This window comes from Oratosquilla oratoria, chromosome 21, assembly GCF_046742065.1.
Source record: "Oratosquilla oratoria isolate Oo_2021 chromosome 21, ASM4674206v1, whole genome shotgun sequence".
Lineage (NCBI taxonomy): Eukaryota > Metazoa > Arthropoda > Malacostraca > Stomatopoda > Squillidae > Oratosquilla > Oratosquilla oratoria.
Window position 1 is genome coordinate 45,718,727 of NC_134797.1, and position 20,075 is coordinate 45,738,801.

The following is a 20,075-nucleotide window of genomic DNA, read 5'->3' on the forward strand; positions in this document are numbered from 1 at the left end:
CAGAGACTTCCAGCCTTATTTTTTATTGTTCTGTTAAGGTCCAGGTCTCACACCCATATAACACAGTTGGTCTGATTACTGTGTTATAAGTTCTAAGTCTTGTCTTCTCACTAACTTTTCTGCTCATCGTGATGAAGGAGAGTGCATGGTAATATCTATTTCCTGCTGCAATCCTTTAATTTATTTCCATGTCCTCCTGCAATCCTTTCATTTATTTCCTCACCTGGGGTATTGGCTGCATGTTATTGTGGGATTAAAACCTGCTAAGTAGTGTGCAGCTGATACTTTAGGGTCTATATGGGGTGCCCCTATAGACCAGAGCCACACATCATTTTGTCTGTGGTAGAGGAAATCTTTATTCATAGAGAAATTATTATACTGCATTACACTGCAACTGCCCCTCCATTATGCTGCCCCTCGACTCTTGTTACTGTCTTATACCATTTCTCTGAATATTCATTTTCTCATTTCACCAAATCCTGTGGTGGGGGAAAAGAATACTGCCACCAAGTATTTACACTTGAGTCATATAAGGCAACAAAAACTGGACAGGGATAGAACTATGCCTCCTTCTCCCTGTAGCCCCAAAGGGACATTCCTAAAATAAAGTAAAGGCTTAAGAGGGGCTGGGAGGAGTTTTTTAACCAGTACCTTAAGGTTTGGGTCTTTTAATGTGCATGGATGAGGTACAGATGAGAGTAAAAGGGAAGAGATAGGCAGTATGTTTGTGAGAAGAAAGATGGATGTGTTGGCATGAGTGAAACTAAGTTGAAAGAGTGGGGATGATTTTGAGTTTGGGAGTGTAGTTGGGAGGATCTTGGGAGTGAGGAGAAGATGAGGGAGAGAAGGGATGGCTATACTAGTAAGTAAAGAGATAGGTGAGCACGTGGTGGAGTGGAAGGAGGTTTCTTCAAGGTTAGTGTGGATGAAGGTAAAACTGGGAAGGGAGATGTGGGTTTTTAAGTGCATATGGGCCTGGTAGTGAGAAGAGTGGAGAGGAAAAGGAGGCATTTTGGATAGATTTAAATGAGTGCATAGAGTGATTAAGGAGAAATATCAATGTAGTGATATTGGGAAACCTTAATGCTAGGGTAGGAAATGAACCAATAGACTGAGTGGTTGAGAAGTGTGGAGTTCCAGGAAAAAATTTTAGTGGAGAGTTGATGGTGTAGATGTGTATAAAAAGAGTTGATGATAGCAAATACAGTATTTAAGAAGAAAGTCAAGCATAAGTACACATGGGAGAGGGTGGTGGATGGAAGGGTTGTAGATACAACATTAATGTATATAGTGATAACCAGGAGAATAGTAGGAAGAGTTAAGGATGTACATGTTCTAAGGGGAGAGAGTGGGGGAATATCAGATAATTTTTTGGCAGAAGGTCAGTTGAGAGTGGAGGATAGATGGAGAAAGAGGAAAAGGACAGAAGGTAGGAAGGTGCTTAAAGTGAACTGCTTAAATGAGAAAGAAAAGGAGGAGTACAAGAAGAAGCTGAGAGAGGAATAGGAGGGAGTGAAGGATAGAATAGAACTGGGAGTGGAGGAGTGGGGACATTTCAAGGAGGGAGTCACAAGGTGTGCAAAGATGGTGTGTGGAACAAGGAGGATGAGAGGAAATAGAAGGAAAGGTAGTGAGTGGTGGGATGAGGAAGCAAAGAAGATTGTAGAAGAGAAGCAAGCATTCACAGATTGGTTACAAAATAAGACCAGAGAATCATATGAAAGGTACAAAGAAAAAAGAAGAGAAGTAAAGCATAAGATAAAGGAGGCAAAGAGGAGAGCAGATGTGAAATGGGGTAAGAGTATGACAGAAAATTTTGAAAGTAATAAAAAGATGTTTTGGAAAGAAATTAAGAGAGGAAAAGGAAGCAAATCAAGTAGAGAAGAAAAGGTAAAAGGTGTAGATGGAGAGATGATAATGAAAGAGATGGCAGTAAGAGGAAGATGGGCAGAGTATTTTAGGGAGTTGCTAAATGATGAGTAAGGAGAAATAAGGAAATGTGAGGTGAAGGCAGCTGTTAAGATGATGAGAGCAGGTAAGGCACCTGAGTTGGATGGATGTCATGCAGAATGTCTAATAAAAGGAGGTACAGTGATGGTGGACTGGCTGGTGAGGTTATTTAATGTTTAAGAGAGGGTAGAGTGCCGAAGGACTGGAGGAATGCCTGTATAATTCCACTTAACAAGGAAAAAAGGGACAATTGTGAGAGTAGTAGTTTCAAAGGGAGTTTGTTAAGTGTAGTTGGGAAGGGTTATGGGAGGGTCTTGAATGAAAGGATTAGGAGAGGAACAGTGGGAGTAATTGGTGAGGAACAGTGTGGGTTTAGGACAGGTAGTGGTTGCATGGATCAGATATGTGAGAAAGCTGTAGGAAAAGGTAAGGATGTTTTTTGGGGCTTTTATGGATTTGGAAAAGGCTTATGACTTGGTAGACAGGAAAGAACTGTGGGAGGTATTGGAGATATATGGGGTAGGAGGAAAGCTGTTAAGAGCAGTCAAGAGTTTTTACAAGAGTAGTAGAGCTTGTGTTAGAATCAGAAATGGAGAGAGTGAGTAGTTTGAGGTCAAGATGGAACTTTGCCAGGGATGTGTTTTGTTGCCTTGGCTGTTCAATTTATACATGGATGGAGTGGTGCAAGAGGTAGATGCAAGGGTAATAGGCTGTGGATTGGAGATGGTTAAAGAAAATGGAGAAAAGTGGAAGATAAGCCAGTTGTTGTTTGCTGACAACACTGCTTGTAGCAGGATCAGGGGAGGGATTGAGTAAGTATTGGGTAAAATAGGGAATTGGGAAAGAGGGGAATGTCTAGTGAGGAAGGATGGGAGAAGACAGAAGATAGGGTTGAATGGAGAAGGGTTGTGTATGGATGATGCTGTGATGCATGAAAGGGAGCGGGTGGGGGATGGGGGGTGAGGAAGTATGTTTGAAAAATAAATTGACACAGCCTGAAGGGATTTCTCCCTGTCTTCTCCATTTCTGCATGATGGAACGGAGAGAGGGGGTCACCGATTTAATGAAGTGGTCTTGCTGTGGATGTGCTGTGTCTTGTGACACTGCTTCTGACCCAGGGCAGTGGGCGAGAGCCAGAGATTACCCCACATTCAGGAGGAGCCAAGATAAGAGGGTGGGAAGGGGGTGGATAGGAGTGGAGTATATGGGATGAAATGGGTGGGAGCGGATTTTATACTATGTTTTTGGCTACCTCCCTTGTAAGGAGGAAAAAGCTTTTGGTATATATATCTATGTACGACTCCAAGGTATTTGAATCTGTCAGTGTATTGTATGTTTAGGTTTTTGACTTGTTCAACACCTCCATTGCCACCTTCTCTCCTCATTTTCATAATTGTTGTTTTTCTTCTTATTACATATGAATCTGATCTGCTCTACTTTTTCCTAGAATAGTGAGAGCAAATTGTTTCTTTTTTCCTTATTCTCCACTATCATTACTGCATCATCTGCATAGGCCAATAATCCAATGTTCCTTGGTTACTATATTTCATATATACCGTATATATAATATATATATATTTTTTTTTTTTGGGGGGGGGAGGGGGGTTGGAAGTATAGTGTTCTATTCTTGTAATGTCCAACGCTTCTTTTCTTATTTAAAGACATTCAGAAGAGCTTGTTCTTTCTCTTCCAGAACCACGTTGATGATAGTGCAAATAAAGATGACTCAAGCTTAGGATTTATGTTGACCTTGTGGAGTCATTATATTGAATCTGAAGAAACTATGCTTCTAGGAAGGACGTGTTTAATGGTAGACTATCAGCAATGTAACAGAGCACTCGACAAAGCCAAACCCAATCGCAAAGAAGTGGTAAGTAAACAAGTCCATGTTTTACTAAAGTATTTAGCACTTTTTCTTCTGGTATGGGAGAATACAAAATCAATATACAAACGACTTGATCCTCTTTATGAGGGTGGTGGCCGAGTCAAAACCTACTTTTCCCCCCAACTCGTTGTGGGAGAAAATTACAAAAAGAAGGATCGCTAGTACCCTTGTACTGTCCAATTATCTTTTACCCTACAAAGAGGAACATGGTGTTGGTATTCTTGTCCTCCACCACAAGGTGTAGGAGTGAAATGAAAATGTAGGATCATAGTAGTGGTAAAGGAGAAATTCAAGGAGAGTAGCAGAAAGGAGGGATAGAAGTTAAAAGTAGTTATTCTTGTTTCGAGTAGTAGTCTCTAATCATAAAGATGATGAGTGACTGGTCCATAGGGGTGTCACAGAAGCCCCGTAAATTCTGACCAAGTAATTATGCTTATGTAGTGGGATCCATGACTAGGCCAGGTATATATGTCTGTTGAGCAAGGAAGAGAGAAGGCAGTGGTGAATGGAGGATAGTTGTTATGGATGATATTTTGATGCAGCCCAAAGGGATTTCTCCCCGTCTTCTCAATTTTCTGCATGAGGAGACAAGGTGGGGGTCGCCATATAAGTGAAGCAACCTTGCCGTGGATGTGCTGTGTCTTGCGGCATTGCTTCAGACCCAGGCACAGGGCAGGAGACAGGGATGACCTTTCATGCACAAGGAACTAAAGTGAGAGGGAAATAATGTGTGATGAATGGGAGTGTGTGTGTGTGCACCCTGGCTGGCTACCTCTCTAATTAGGGGGAAAAGACCCTTGTTGTATAGATAGATGTATAGAAAAAGAAGAAAAGAAAATGCTATGTGACTTGCACCATTATCCTGATTGCCTCCAGGTAAGTTTGTTTATAGAATACGTCTGGGTATTGTTTTTGTGGCTTATATGCAAGAGGAGCAACAAAGAATGTTTTAATTTATATTTACCAGAATGGACAATGTTCCGAGTGGTCTCGGATCAATTTCAGACAGCTCCCACTGTCACTGTGATATGAAATTTCTAAGAAAAGTGTATTTAAGTGATTGTGTGCTCATGTTCATGTGTATTTACCTAAGGTGATGTACAAAAAATGGGCGAAATGAAATGGGTGGGAATGGATTTATGCCTTTTGACTGTGGTTACCTCCTTGTAATGGGGAAAAAGCCCTTGGTAAATCTATGATATACAGTAAGCCCTTGTTATACGGTTCATATGCGTTCCTGAAAACCTTACCACAAATTGAAATAACTTTATACCAAACCCATTATAACATGTAATAATAGGATATGTGTTCCAGCACATTAAAAGTCACCCCTACAGACATGAAAATACATGAAAATAGTCACATAAGAAAATGTAAAGTACTGCACAAAAGAAATAAACAGAAAATGTTTTTATTCACCTTTCACTCGCCACGTATTCTATCAGATGATGTCCTTCCCAAGGCTAAGGGACAGTAGGGATCTCAGCCCTTACTCATCTTTTGCTGAGTGGGCAGACAAAGATGAGGGTGAGGCAGGAGGCTGAAAACATACCTTTTCCCTGCTCTTTCCTCTTCAAAATATCTAATTTTACCTCCAATGTCAGACTACTCTTCTTTTGCTTTGCCTTTTCAACTCCAGCACTGTCTGCAGAACGTTTTGTGGCCATTTTTCTGTGACATCCTTTTCGTGTTTTCTCTTTTCTTCTCTGCGCACTTGTACATATTCATTTCTATAATCAGTATATATATTCCATTTTTTGGGTTTTTTGTTTTCCTCCATTTTGCCCAAAGCTTTATCCTTTTTATCTTTTAACTCTCTACATATTTTGTTGTACCAACATTTTCACATATCCTTTTTCTTGTTTTTGTCTTGGAACATACTTTTCCACTCCTTCCTTATAAATTGTTGTCAAAATTTTCCATTTCTCTTCTACTGTTGTTTCCTCTTTGTATATCCTTTCCCAGTCTGCTTTTTGAAAGAAAAAAAAAAATCTCATTTTATGAAGAAAAAAAAAATTCCATACATCATTCTTCCATTTATATATTGTTCGTTTTTTCTTATGTATTTTTCCTCATTTAGTTCCAGTTCAACTAATATGTGGTCAATTTTAGTGGTGTCTTATATTCAATCTTGTCCACTATTTCAGGTTCTGATGTGATTATTAGGTCTAGTCTCGATGGCTCTTCCTCATTTCTATACCTAGTATTATCTTGTATCCATTGTGTCATTGTATGTTCTATAATCATATCAAGTAGTACATTTCCCCATAGGTCATCTCCACCCTTCATTGTCATTTCTTCCCAGCAGATTTCTTTACAATTAAAGCCATCCATTATAATTGTTCTTCCTCCATCATCCATTATCTTATTGAGTGTTATCTTTGTGTCTTCTAACATATCCTTGTGTTCTCTCTCTTCCCATGAAGCCGTTTTAGGAGGCACATAATTTACCACAAACTTCCTGCTCTTCTTGTCCCTGTCCTCTATTTTCATCATGATCATTTCCACTCTGTTCTTTCCATATGTAACATTCCTCACATTTATATCCTTCTTAGTCAGGAACATAACTCCACCACCTTGTTTTACTTCTCTGTTTCTAATCCAATAATTATATGCACCATGTCCTGCACTGGGTGGTAATGAACCTTTTAATATTGTCTCCACAATTCCCATTATATCAGGTTCCTTTTCCATCAGGTAATCATTCAGTTCATTCAAGCCTGTTATTAACCCATCTATATTTGTGAAGGACACTTAATTTTCTGTTACCTCCATCGTGTTTTCTGTTTCCCTTCCGTTTTTGTCTGCTATGAACCATTTCCTCACTTTCCACTACTCTCCAATAGAATTTCTCTTTGACTCTGTTCTGTTCTCGTTTTTTCCCTATCTTCAATTCTTTTTGTTTTCTCTTCCTCTCTTTTCTCTTTATTCATTTCTCTTTTTATCCATACCTGTTTGTACTAATCACTTTCTGCTAGTTTTCTTGTTTTTGATAAGACATTCTCTGCTGTCGTTTGTGACCTGAATTTAACCTTAATTGGTCTGGTCTTGTCCACATTGTATTTTCCCATTCTATATATTTCTTCAATTTCTTTCCCTATTTCCTGTTCACCTTCTTGAAATATTTTAGTACCCTATTCATTCTTTCTTTCTCCTCTCCAACTCTTGTAGTCCTATTTGAGTTACGTTTCTCTTCTATTCCTAACATAATTATACATTTCTTTTTATCTGCTAAGTCTCTTACTATATTCTCCTTCTCTCTCATCACTTTAATAACTGTGTCCTTAGTGTGTTCCTTCATCTGTTGTTTCACTATATCTCTAAATTCAATTTTGCTATTTTCCTGAACCTTTTTCCAACCACTTACCTCTTTTTCTATGGACTCTTTATTCTCTTTATTCTTCTTCTTTAATTCCTCATTCTCATCCTTTACTTCTTTTAACTGTCTTTTTAATTCTTCTATTTATTTAGGTTTTGGTTCTCCTTCTTTAGTTCTTCCAATTTATCAACTCTTTGTGTAATCAGTGCAAGTTGACTGAACCTAACCTCCCACTGTTCGTTCATTTTTGCTAGTTTTTCCTCTAGACTTGCTAATCGGGGGAGGTTGTCATCTCCTCCCTCATTAAATCCATGGAAATAATTATCTTCACCTTCCATTGCGCTGCTCTTATCTATATTTCTAATTTTTACATTTTTACTAATCTCTTCGACTTCACCTCTGTCGTCTGCGCATCTCTTGTTGACATTCCTTCTGACTTCCGGGGCCCAGCCGTCCCCTTCCTCATTTCCTTCCATTTTCCCCAGTAATCCCTCCCCTTCTCCTTTTCTTCACCTTCCCACTACACCACGAGCTTTCCCCTTCCCTACTAATACAACACAGGTACTCCCTCGTCGTTGAAATCCACGATATTTTTTTTTTTTTTTTTTTTTTTTTTTTTTTTTTTTTTTTTTTTAGTTCCAATCTTCACTCTCACTTCGACTGTCGTATGTGTAATTTCACACCATTACCCATAGATTGGGCCATATTTGAGACCTGAGCGCTCATCTGGGAGGGTAATTGCTATCGATCACGAGTCCAACACGTGGGTTAAAACCGTGATTAATCTCACACACACACACACACACACACACACACACACACACACACATCGGTCGAAGTGACAGCGAAGTTTGGAACTCCAGGAAAAATTCAAGTTTCGTCAATCTCAACAACGAGGGAGTACCTTTGTTGTATTAGTAGGGAAGGGGAAAGCTCGTGGTGTAGTGGGAAGGTGAAGAAAAAGGAGAAAGGGAGGAATTACTGAGGAAAATGGAAGGAAATGAGGAAGGGGACGAACGGGCTCCCCCGGACGTCAGAAGAAATGTCAACAAGAGGGCTGCAGACAACGCAGGTGAAATCGAAAATATCAGTAAAGGCACTAAGATCAGAAATATAGATAACAATAACACAATAGAAAGTGGAAATAATATTTTTCATGAATTTAATGATGGAGGGGATGCCAACCTTCCCCGATTAGCAAAACTAGAGGAGAAACTAGAGAAAATGATCGAACACTGAGAGGTTAGGTTCAGCCAATTTACACGGATTACGCAGAGTTGATAAATTGGAAGAACTAAAGAAATAGAAGAATTAAAAAGACAGTTAAAAGAAGTAAAAGATGAGAATGAGGAATTAAAGAATAATAATAAAGAGAATAGAGTCCATAGCAAAAGAAGCACAGGGTTGGAGAAAAGTCCAAGAGAACAACAAAATTGTATTTAGAGATATAGTGACACAGCAGATGAAAGAACAAACTAAAGACACCGTTATTAAAGTGATGAGAGAGAAGGAGAATATAGTAAGAGACTTAGTGGACAAAAAGAAATATATAATTATATTAGGGATGGAAGAGAAGCGTAAAAGATGAGAAGGAAAGGGTAAACAAGATATTATAACTAGTTCAAGAGGATGGACAAGAAACAGGGAAAGAAATTGAAAATATATGTAGAATAGGGAAATACAATACAGATAAGACCAGACCAATTAAGGTTAAATTCAGGTCACAAACGACAGCAGAGAATATCTTAGCAAAAACAAGGAAACTAGCAGACAGTGATCAATATAAACAGGTATGGATAAAAAGAGAAATGAATAAAGAGGAAAGAGAGGATGAGAAAACAAAAAGACTAGAAGCTAAGGAAAAAACGAGAAAAGAACAGAGTCAAAGAAATTCTATTGGAGAGTAGTGGATATGAAAGTGAGGAAATGGTTCATAGCAGAGAAAAACGGAAGGGAAACAGAAAACACGATGGAAGTAGCAGAAAATTAAAAGTGTCTTACACAAATATAGATGGATTAATAACAGGCTTGAACGAACTGAATGATTACCTGAAGGAAAAAGAACCAGACATAATGGGAATTGTAGAGACAAAATTGAAAGGTCCACTACCATCCAACAGTGTAGGACATGGTGCATATAATTATTGGATTAGAAACAGAAAGTTAAAAAAGGGGGTGAAGGTTTTTTTTTCCTGACTAAGAAGGATATAAATGTGAGGAATGTCAAATATGGAAAGAATACAGTAGAGATGATTATGATGGAAGTGGAGGACAGGGATGGGAAGAGCAGGAAATTTGTAGTAAATTATATGGCTTCTAAAACGGCCTCGTGGGAAGAGAGCACAAAAATATGTTAGAAGACACAAGGCTAACACTAAATAAGAAAATGGGAAGAAATGACAGTGAAAGGTGGAGACGACCTATGGGGAAATGTACTACTTGATATGATTATAGAACGTACAATGACAAAATGGATACAAGAAAATACTAGGTATAAAAATGAGGAAGAACCATCGAGACTGGACCTAATAATCACATCCGAACCTGAAATAGTGGACAAGATTGAATATAAGACACCAATAAATAAAAGTGACCACATATTGATTGAACTGGAAGTAAATGAGGAAATATATATGGAAAAAAGAACAACGAAGAAGGTAAATATTGATGTATGGAAAAACAAATTTTGATAAGATAAGAAAATTCTTTCAAAAAGCAGGCTGGGAAAGGATAAACAAGAGGAACAGTAGAAGAAAAATGGAATATTTTGACAAAAAGTTGATAAAGGAGTGGAAAAGTATATTCCAAGACAAAAGCAAGAAAAGGAATGTGTAAACTGTTGGTACAACAAAATATGTAGGGAGTTAAAAGACAAAAGGGATAAAGTCTGGATAAAATGGAAAAAAGACAAAAGGCCTGAAAAATGGAAAATATATACTAGTTATAGAAATCACTCTGTACAAGTGTGCAGAGAAGAAAAGAGAAAATACGAAAAAGATGTCATAGAAAAATGTAAAGATCGACCAAATCTATTTTACAGAATCGTAATCAACAAACTGAAAAACAAACAATAATTAGAGAAACTACGACAAGGAGGAGTTTAATACACAGAAGAAATAGAAATGGCAGAAATTATGAACAAGCATTTTAAATCGGTGTTTACGAGGGAGAACATACAACCTAGAGACATCGAGTGGGAGGAGAATGTCCCCCCTATGAAAGAGATAGAACAAGGAATGAAATAATGACACTTGAGTAATCGCGATGTCAGAAAATTGCACGGTCCAGATGAAATGGTAAACTGGATTTTGAGAGAATACAGGAATGAACTAACAGACAAAATACAGTCTAATAATCAGTTCATTGAAAGAAGGAAAAGTTCCAGAAGATTGGAAAAGAGCAAATATAGTACCAATATATAAAGGGGGAAACAAGGTAGACCCCACTAACTATAGACCGGTCTCTCTTAAGAGTACGATAGCTAAAATTTGTGAAAGAATGGTCAAAATTAGATGGGTAAGGCGTTTGGAAAAAAAAAAAAACGTACTAAATCCAAGGCAATTTGGATTTAGACAAGGACGATCATGCGTCACAAACTTAATGTGTTTCTATTCAAGGCTGATAGATGTAATACAAGAAAGAGATGGATGGGCTGATTGTGCATTTCTAGACCTGAAAAAATGTTTTGATAAGGTGCAACGTAAGAAATTCCTAAAGAAATTAGAAACTGCAGGAGGAATACAGGGCAAACTGCTGAACTGGATGGAAGACTTCTTGCATGAAAGAAAAATGAGAGTGGTGATAAGAGACAAGCACTCTAATTGGGATGAAGTGATTAATGGATTTCCACAAGGAACAATTCTGGCCCCAATAATGTTTGATATATATATATAGATATATATATATATATCAATGTAACTTAAAAAATAAAGTCTTTCCAGTTTTTCCCGTTTTTCAATCCGTGGTATTTTGGGGACATCGGGTGGGTGTAAGGTTGTCCAATAGGAAGAAGAAGAAGAAGAAGTCGGGGTCAGGTGGTATTCTTCCTCTTCTTCTTCGCGTTCTTCTTCGCGTTCTTTTTCGCGTTCTTCTTCGCGTTCTTCTTCTTCGTCTTCGCGTTCTTCTTCTTCGTCTTCTTCGTCTTCTTCTTCTCCTTCGGATCTAGAGGACTCGAGCGGATCTTTGGGACTCGAGCGGATCTTGAGGGCTCGAGCGGATCTTTGGGACTCGAGCGGATCTTGGGCGTAAGTCTAAATAAAAATATTTTTCTAAAAAACAAAAATGACGAAAATAAAAGAGGTGAATAATTTACAGTTGTTTGTTTTATAGCCTTTGTTTGAAGGTGGGGCGTAGCCCCCCGCGGGCGAAGCGAGGTGCGCCGCAGGCCAACCCCCCCTGGCGCAGCCGGGCTGGCGAAGCCAGGGGCTTGTATATACATATAAATATATATATATATATCTACATATACTGTATATATGTATATATAATATATATATATTTATATATATATATATATATATATATATATAGCAAAAATAATCACAATAACGCGTGACGAAAAGATATTGCAGAAACCACAGGGAAATTAAAGTCGGAATGCTGAACGTTTTCGTCTATTACGAATGATGTCGTAATTGACGAAAACGTTCAGTATTCCGACTTTAATTTCCCTGTGGTTTCTGCAATATATATATATATATATATATATATATATATATATATATATATATATATATATATATATATATATATCAATGATATGGATAAAGGAATTGAAAGTTATATGAGCTTCTTTGCGGACGATGCAAAATTGTTGAAAAATGAACACTAGAAGATTGTGAGTCGCTACGGAGTGATCTCGATAAAGTATGGGAATTGAGTAATAAGTGGGAGATGGAATTCAATATTAAGAAGTGTAGTATAATGGAATTTGGAAGAAGCAAAAAAAAAAAGAATAGTGGGGTCATATACATTGGGAGAGGAAGGAATTAAAAAAGTGGAAAATGAGAAGGACCTGGGAGTCATTATTATGAATAATATGTCCCCTGAGAAACATATAAACAAAATTTTTGGAGAAACTAAAATTTAATAAGAACAATCAAAGTGGCATTTACATACCTGGACGAAGAAATTGTGAAGAAAATACTAGTCACTTTGATAAGACCAAGATTGGAGTATGCAGCGACGACGTGGTCACCAAGTACAAAAAAAATGTATAACAAAACTTGAAAGAATACAAGGAGCAATTACGAAATTGGCACCAACACTCTCAGAACTATCATATGAAGAGAGACTAGCAAAACTTGAGCTAGACATTAGAGCTAAGAAGAGAGAGAGGAGACTTGATAACTATTTACAGAATCATGAAATGCATAGAAACTATTGATAGAGAGGATCTAATAAAATGGGATAGTAGAGATACAAGAGGACACGGAAAGAAAATCAAGAAAGGCAGTTATAGAAGAGACCTGAAAAAGAACAGCTTTCCCCACAGGGTAATAGACGTTTGGAACAAGTTAGATGAGAATGTGGTATGTGCAAAAACGATACACGAATTAAACAGTCTAGATAAAACGAGATATGAAGACGGGACACCACGAGCATAGCTCCCTTTCCTGTAAAATACAACTAGGTAAATACACACACACACGCACACACAGACACACAAACTCGTGGCGCAGTTGGTAGAGTTCCCGGCTGCCACTACGGCGGTCCGGGTTCGAATCCCGTCCAGGGCTGAAATAATTTCAGTATCACTGCGCTGCGGATTGTTACTCCAACTCTCGTGGGCGGGGAGTTGGGTGTGTGTGTGTGTGCATGTAAGGTCACAGCATTACCCATAGATCGGTCATATATGAGCTCTGAGCTCTCTTCCGGGAGGGAAATAGCTGTCGATCACGAGTCCAACACGTGATCCAAGACCATGGTGAATCACACACACACCTGTACGTACACATACACGCACGTGCTCATACACAGACTTGATGTAAGGTCACTACCAAAGGAGATATTTTGTTAAAGAATGTGAAGGCTTCATGAAGTAAAGAGAACAATCAATCAAGCAATCAACTGTTGCCTCGAATTTCGCCGAGTGGAAAACCCGCAGCCCCACGGCGGCTGGCAAAGGTCCTCGAAATTTCCCACCATTGGCGGACTGAGTGTAGAATTTCTATCGGGGAACCTTATAAGAGGGCCTACTTGATCGCAAAACGTATTCAAAGGAATCAGATAGAAGTCGAGGTTTTAGGCACATGCATTTATTAGATATTTTGTATTTATGTTAATGCTTGCATAATGCTAATATTAGTAATTTTAATAATCTTGTAATGAAAATAAAAAATTCGTTCATAGAACAATCAATCGTAGTAATTTACAAAGCATGATTTGATTTTTTTTAAAGTATAATTAAGATTCTTATTTGCAAGTTCAGTAAATGGTCGGGACTCGAACTTACACTGGTGCAATGGTGTTCGCACCATAGCCCACTGCGCCACGGAGAAAGCCATTTATGTGTATAATTATGGTTGGAACGTGTGCGATTTTCGATGTGTGCAAATACCACTACAACAGTAAAGTGGACATGATCGATTACAAAGTAAAGCTTCCAGTAATCGATGAACAAACGATTATTCCCAGAGTCGAGGTTGAACTGAGGTCTGTCTTGGTATATACCAGCGTTTCTCAACCTTTCCTTGCGTAACCTTTAAAATAAATTGCATGTCTCAAAGAACCCCTGCGCAAAAAAAAAAAAAAAAAAAAAAAAATATGCATTTCTCATTTTATTTTCATCGTAATAATAGGTTAGATAGGATGATGTCTATATTACATTAACCAAGAATATGTCGTGCATGTTTAATTATATTACGTATATGAAATTAAATAAAAAATCAAAAGTGCATTAGCTTATCTCACTTGTTCTCGCGGAACCCTTAGGGACCTTTTGCGGAACGTTAGGGTTCCGGGGAACTGGTTGAGAAACGCTGGCATATACTATTCCCTCGTTTTAACGGACCTCCATTTAACTGATATCGGAAGCAACGGACAAGTTCTGTTGCAGCCGACACAATCTGTAAAAGGGTTATCACACCGGGCTTCCATGGGCTTTACCAGACTGTAAACCCATTCGAACGTTAGACATACTGTTTGCTCTTAGAGAAGTCTAAATTTCTGTAAGCTTGGTCATATTTTAGTTGAAGTGGAGGTTGGAGGAAAAATAGACCAATGTGATATCCGTTAAGTCCCACGTGATGCGGACTGAGTTGCGACGGCTCTGAACACGAATCGATTTTAAAATAAGAATTTTGAATTTACTGTATGGTAGTGTATATTTAGTGTACAGGTATTTTACACTCGGATTGGATGGTGTGCTTGGTTAAAAGTACAATACAGTACTATTCCTTTTTTTTTTTCGTCCTAACCTTCCGATAGGTTGTGACGTTAAACCATATCATTTGTTTATATTAGTCACTACATAGTGTCACTGCCGACAATCGGCATTATCGAACCGATGCTCCTTCCCCCCCCCCCCTTTCTTTCTCGTTTAAACGAGGGATGATTCTATTTCAATCTAACACAGCTCCCCATGACACTTTTTTCTCTCTCTAGAAGGGGGTGCAAGTTGTTTCTTGTACGAATATTTGATTATAAAGTAATGATTCTTAAAAAAAAATCAGGCGCATATTTACTCGTCTTACTAGTGGGTGGTGATGGGGAAAGAGGGAAGAGACGAAGGTAACAGTTTCAACACGCACACAGGCAAAAAACCAAACGTCAGACAGAACAACTGGGAAAGAGAAATACTACACTAAAACCATGAATGCATATCGTATAATCTACACATATACCACTGCATGATCTATTTCCAGGTGAAAGTAACCGAAATATAATCTGTGACTATTCGCAAAAATAATCGAAGTAATCGAGTACATTAAAAATAAGTATCGCCCATCACTAACACCAGTCAAAACTCGCTAATTTACAAAGCACAGTCAGCAAAACAGTGTAATTATTTTCACAAGAAAAGGAATAATATAATCCACAACAATTTGAATATATATATTGTGGCGAAATTGCATGTATGAATGTTGCATAGTGTGCCTGGATGGTTGGTATGCGTGTAAGTGATGCGTGATGTCGGAGAGTCGAAGCATAAGCAAGGGGGTATGTAGCGGGGGTGTGCGTGGGGGGATGCCGGGGGTGGTCCCGGCATCGCCTGCCATACCCTCGCATAGAGAGAGTAAGCCTAGCATTGGTGTTGAACACACGTGTAAAATCCTCATGTTCGCTAAGCAGAATAAACAAGAGAAGACTGAACTCCTGCCTTTCCCTGATCCGGACAATTGTAGGCGTGAACTTGTCTTTAACTCGTGATTCCATGATCACGGCCCACGAGAAAGAGAAAAAGGTGAGTTAATGTACATGCGAATACGTAACAATATATATATATATATATATATATATATATATATATATATATATATATATATATATATATATATATATATATATATTCCGATACTCATCAACAGAAAAGCTTCAAGCGGATCATTCGACAGCGAAGTGCGTAATCGAAATATTACGATATTCGACTTAAGTGACTGCACGTTCGCACCAGACTTGTGTAAGCGAGAAGGTAAAAAAGTATTTGTAAGTTAAGAACAAATTCGCGCATGCAGACGCACGAAATGAATATTTAAACAGGATACGGAAACAGCAAAACTGGATGACATATAGATACGAAATTCAAATGCTGAAATTTGTTGGAAATTAATTTGGAAGTGTAAGATGACCAATAGGCACATTTCAAACGCAGGAATAAAAACAGAGTAGGATGAAAATGTTAGGTGAATTTCAAAGGTTCAAGTGACTAGTGAAATTGCCACATGCAGTATATACTCGTTTATGAATCAAACGCTAGAACCGCAATGTCATGAGAAGGACGACATAGATATTTGAAATTCAAATCCTGGAGAAGGGTGAAAATTAAATTTAAAGAGTACGACGACAATATACAGTTACCATTCAAACGGTGGTATCAAAACAACGAGTAGGATGAAAATAACATAACTAATTTCAAGCGCTAGTCAAATTGCCTAGTGCAGTATACATATAAATCAAATGCTAGAATCAAAATATCATGTGTAGGGTGACATAAATATATGAAATTCAAATGCTGGAGTAAGATGGAAATTAAAGTGTACGATGACAACCTATAGACAAAATTCAAATGCTGGGGTCAAAACAAAAGAATGAAAATGACACACGAATTTCAAATGTTCTAGTCAACTAGTAAATGCAGCATATATATAAATTAACGTTAGAATCAAAATATCGTGTGTAGGGTGACATAAACAGTGAAATTTAAATGCTGGAGTAAGATGAAAATTAAATTGAGTGATGAGTTGACAGGAATGGGCCGCAAAAACAACTAAATTATGTTCGAATTACTAAAGGAACATTTCATATATTGTACTTATTATATAATAAGCGAAAAACGAAATTAGAAAAATAGCCTTGGAATGAAAATAATAATTCAACAAACAAGGAATTCAGGATATCTATTATCTACCGAAAGATATGATAGCACCAAAGGAACCTTATTCAAATTTGGTCAGAATCTACACAATACATATATTCACACACACACACACACACACATATATATATATATATATATATATATATATATATATATATATATATAATATATGTGTGTGTGTGTGTGAATGTGTGTATATGTATGTGTGTGTTGTGCATGTTTTAAGACATACACATGGGGATTGGATGAAAATGAGACTACGTCTTCTGTAGCTATGTGAAGTGTGGGTGGGGACTTGTACAGTCCTTTTGTACCATCGCACATAGCTCGGTTGCTAGCGTCGTGACTTCGTGTTTATTCACACACAGGTCAGTTTTCGAATCCCTTGGCAGATTCTAAAATGCTCACATATATATATATATATATATATATATATATATATATATATACATATATAATATACACACACACACACACAAGTTGCGTCAATGATTTAAAGAGAACATTTCTCTAACTCTGAGATATGGAGAATTAGAGAAATGTTCTCTTAAAACCATTGACGCCTTTTGTGTTGTAGCATTCAACGGATATATATATATAATATATATATATATATATATATATATATATATATAGTGTGTGTGTGTGTGTGTGTGTGTGTATGTGTGTGTGTGTGTATGTGTATATATATATATATTTGTGTATATATATATACATATGTATATATATTTATATATATATGCATATATACATATATATATATATATATATATATATATATCAGGCATGTGAATTTCCCGCGTTTCCCTATTTAAGAACGCTTTCTCACGTTTTGGCATTATTTCCGTTTTTGTTCCGTTCTGAATTGCCACTCAATGCAGTATGCTCCAGATTACTCTATTTGAAGCTGAAAAATGCAAAAGCTCCCTACCGTGGGAGGGGGGGGGGATCCCGGCTTACTCGCTTCACTCAATAGCATTATTTTCACTCGCATGTCTGATATATATATATATATATATATATGTATATGTATATATATATCACAGTACTACCGAAGAGGATTGCAGTTAGCAATCAAAATACACATACAGTTTCGCTTACTTAACTCTTTCTTTCGTCCGACTGTGGTGTTAGTTGTGATTTACAAATGTGCTACTACATTTCTCACCAGTAATAATAATATATATATATATACTGTATATATATATATATATATATATATATATATATATATATATATATAATATTTTTCCAAGTTATTTGTTAATTCATTATTCATCACTTTGGGGTCCAAATGTTCCTGTATCCCGGTGCGCCAGGCCGCCACTCCCTCCCATAGATATCTCTGGGAACTTTGGACTGTTGCCTGTATTGATCAGTGTGGGACAGTTTCTATATTAACGGCTCAAAGTGGTAAGGGGGGAGGAGAATACTTTCCTGTTGTCAACTCCCCATGTGTGAAAAAGTGCAAGAAATAAAGTTGGAGTTTATATAGAGAGACTTAGGTCCAGTCCGGAGACCCAGTGCCAGCCCCTCAGGGCTGCACCTCCTGATGGTGGTGATGATTGGGAAGGTGGGTTTTGATCATGGTTCATCTTGCAGAACCACCACGCGGAAGCAGATACCCGTTATTGGTTCCCAATTAGAGAGTAAGGTACAGGACTCCACGTGCTTGGATGCACACACACACGGGTTGTGTACTGTATATGAAATTAGAACTTCCATCCTGAAACGTATTACCTGGGAATCATCAGCCCAGCATGTGATCCAAGACTGTCCAGTTATAACACAATCTTTAATCATATTTATTGCGTAAATATATATACATATATATATATATATATATATATATATATATATATATATATATATGTACATATTGGTAGGAGGCCATGTTGTATACATGATTTCAAGAAGCCTACAGCGACAATGGCGTTGTTGAGTTTATATTGAAGCTTTAATTTCTCTCGTGCAACAAGTTTCTGTGCTGGTTCCAAATAGCTGAGAAGGTGTCCAGAAGACATTTGATGCGGTTTTCTCTTTTTTAATTTCTCCAAATAAAAAAAATTAGAAAAGCGAAAACCGAACCAAATGTCTTTTGGACACCTCAGCTATTTGGAACCAGCACAGACACTTGTTGCACGAGAGAAATTAAAGCTTCAATATAAACTCAACAACGCCATTGTCGCTGTAGGCTTCTTGAAATATATATATATATATATATATATATATATATATATATATATATATATATGTATATATATATATATATATATATATATATATATATAATATGTGTGTGTGCGTACATTTATTACATCAGAGTTTATCACTCAGCATGTCTTTGAATTTTACAATCATTTCCAGTTTTGAAAGTTGGTCGGCAGGTCTGCAAAACAGGTTCGAATTGAATGTAAGCACCTATGCTTGCAGCCAGTGTCCACAACATAACAGAACTTGAGAGATATTTTTGCAAGCACTAAATTATTCTAACCTAACGAGTTTCTAAGTAGAATGCCAATGTCTTAGCATGGACAAAAATTCAGTGAAGACTTGTGTGTGTGTGTGTATATATATATATATATATATATATATATATATATATATATATATATATATATATATATATATCAAAAGAGGAGGTTTCAATATTTTTGTAACGTGCCTCCCTGCCTTTTCCCATCGCCCCATTGATCAGTGTTGCATCATATCATTCCTTTCCCATCACCTCTTTTTTCCCAAAGAAAATTCCCATGAACTCCATAGGCGCACATAAACGACAAAATAATCTTTGCAGAGTCGGACATATGAAGATTGACATTGACGTGAGATTGCTGAGGGAGAATATAAACGTCATGTTATGTTGTGCATTCAATCGAGCCGTTGGGCGAGTGCTTCACGCCTGCGCGATCTGGAAACCGTTAGTCGAAGAAATGTTTGCTCATGTTTAGTAATATCGGGGTAACAACGAGGATTTAGTCATTTGGAAGCGATGATTTTGACAGCATAACCTATCGTTAATGGATATTAGTCACTATATGTGAACGAAACGTGATGTTCCTTATATAATGAGAGGGAAAGCAGCGGCAGAGTAGTGCTGTGTTTATTCATTAGCTTATTTATTTATTCAGTTCTTTACTTGTTTGTGAGATTATTATCTTTGTATTTATTTATTCTTTTTGTTTATAAATTGAATGATGTGAAATGCTCACGCCAAACAGCCTAGACGACTTCGTTCAACACTATACATAGCCCGCCAGCGTTAACGGGCGGTCACCAGTTCTGCCAGGTCGAGTTGCCTATTTAACCCTAAATTCATCTTATAATTACCCTGTTTGCTTTAAAAACACCATGTTTGTCAATAATTTATTTATTGAGATCAT

At 37.3% G+C, this 20,075-nt stretch overlaps 1 protein-coding gene across 3 annotated transcripts in view; it reads left to right on the plus strand.

Moving 5' to 3' along the window:
- LOC143036889 (sorting nexin-32-like) overlaps positions 1-20,075 on the plus strand; it is a 120,284-nt gene that overhangs the window by 17,203 nt on the left and 83,006 nt on the right. For all 3 annotated transcript variants that reach the window (XM_076204807.1, XM_076204808.1, XM_076204806.1), the window contains exon 8: positions 3,644-3,820. In XM_076204807.1, the coding sequence (XP_076060922.1) occupies positions 3,644-3,820 (177 nt within the window). The remainder of the gene's footprint in view (positions 1-3,643; positions 3,821-20,075) is intronic.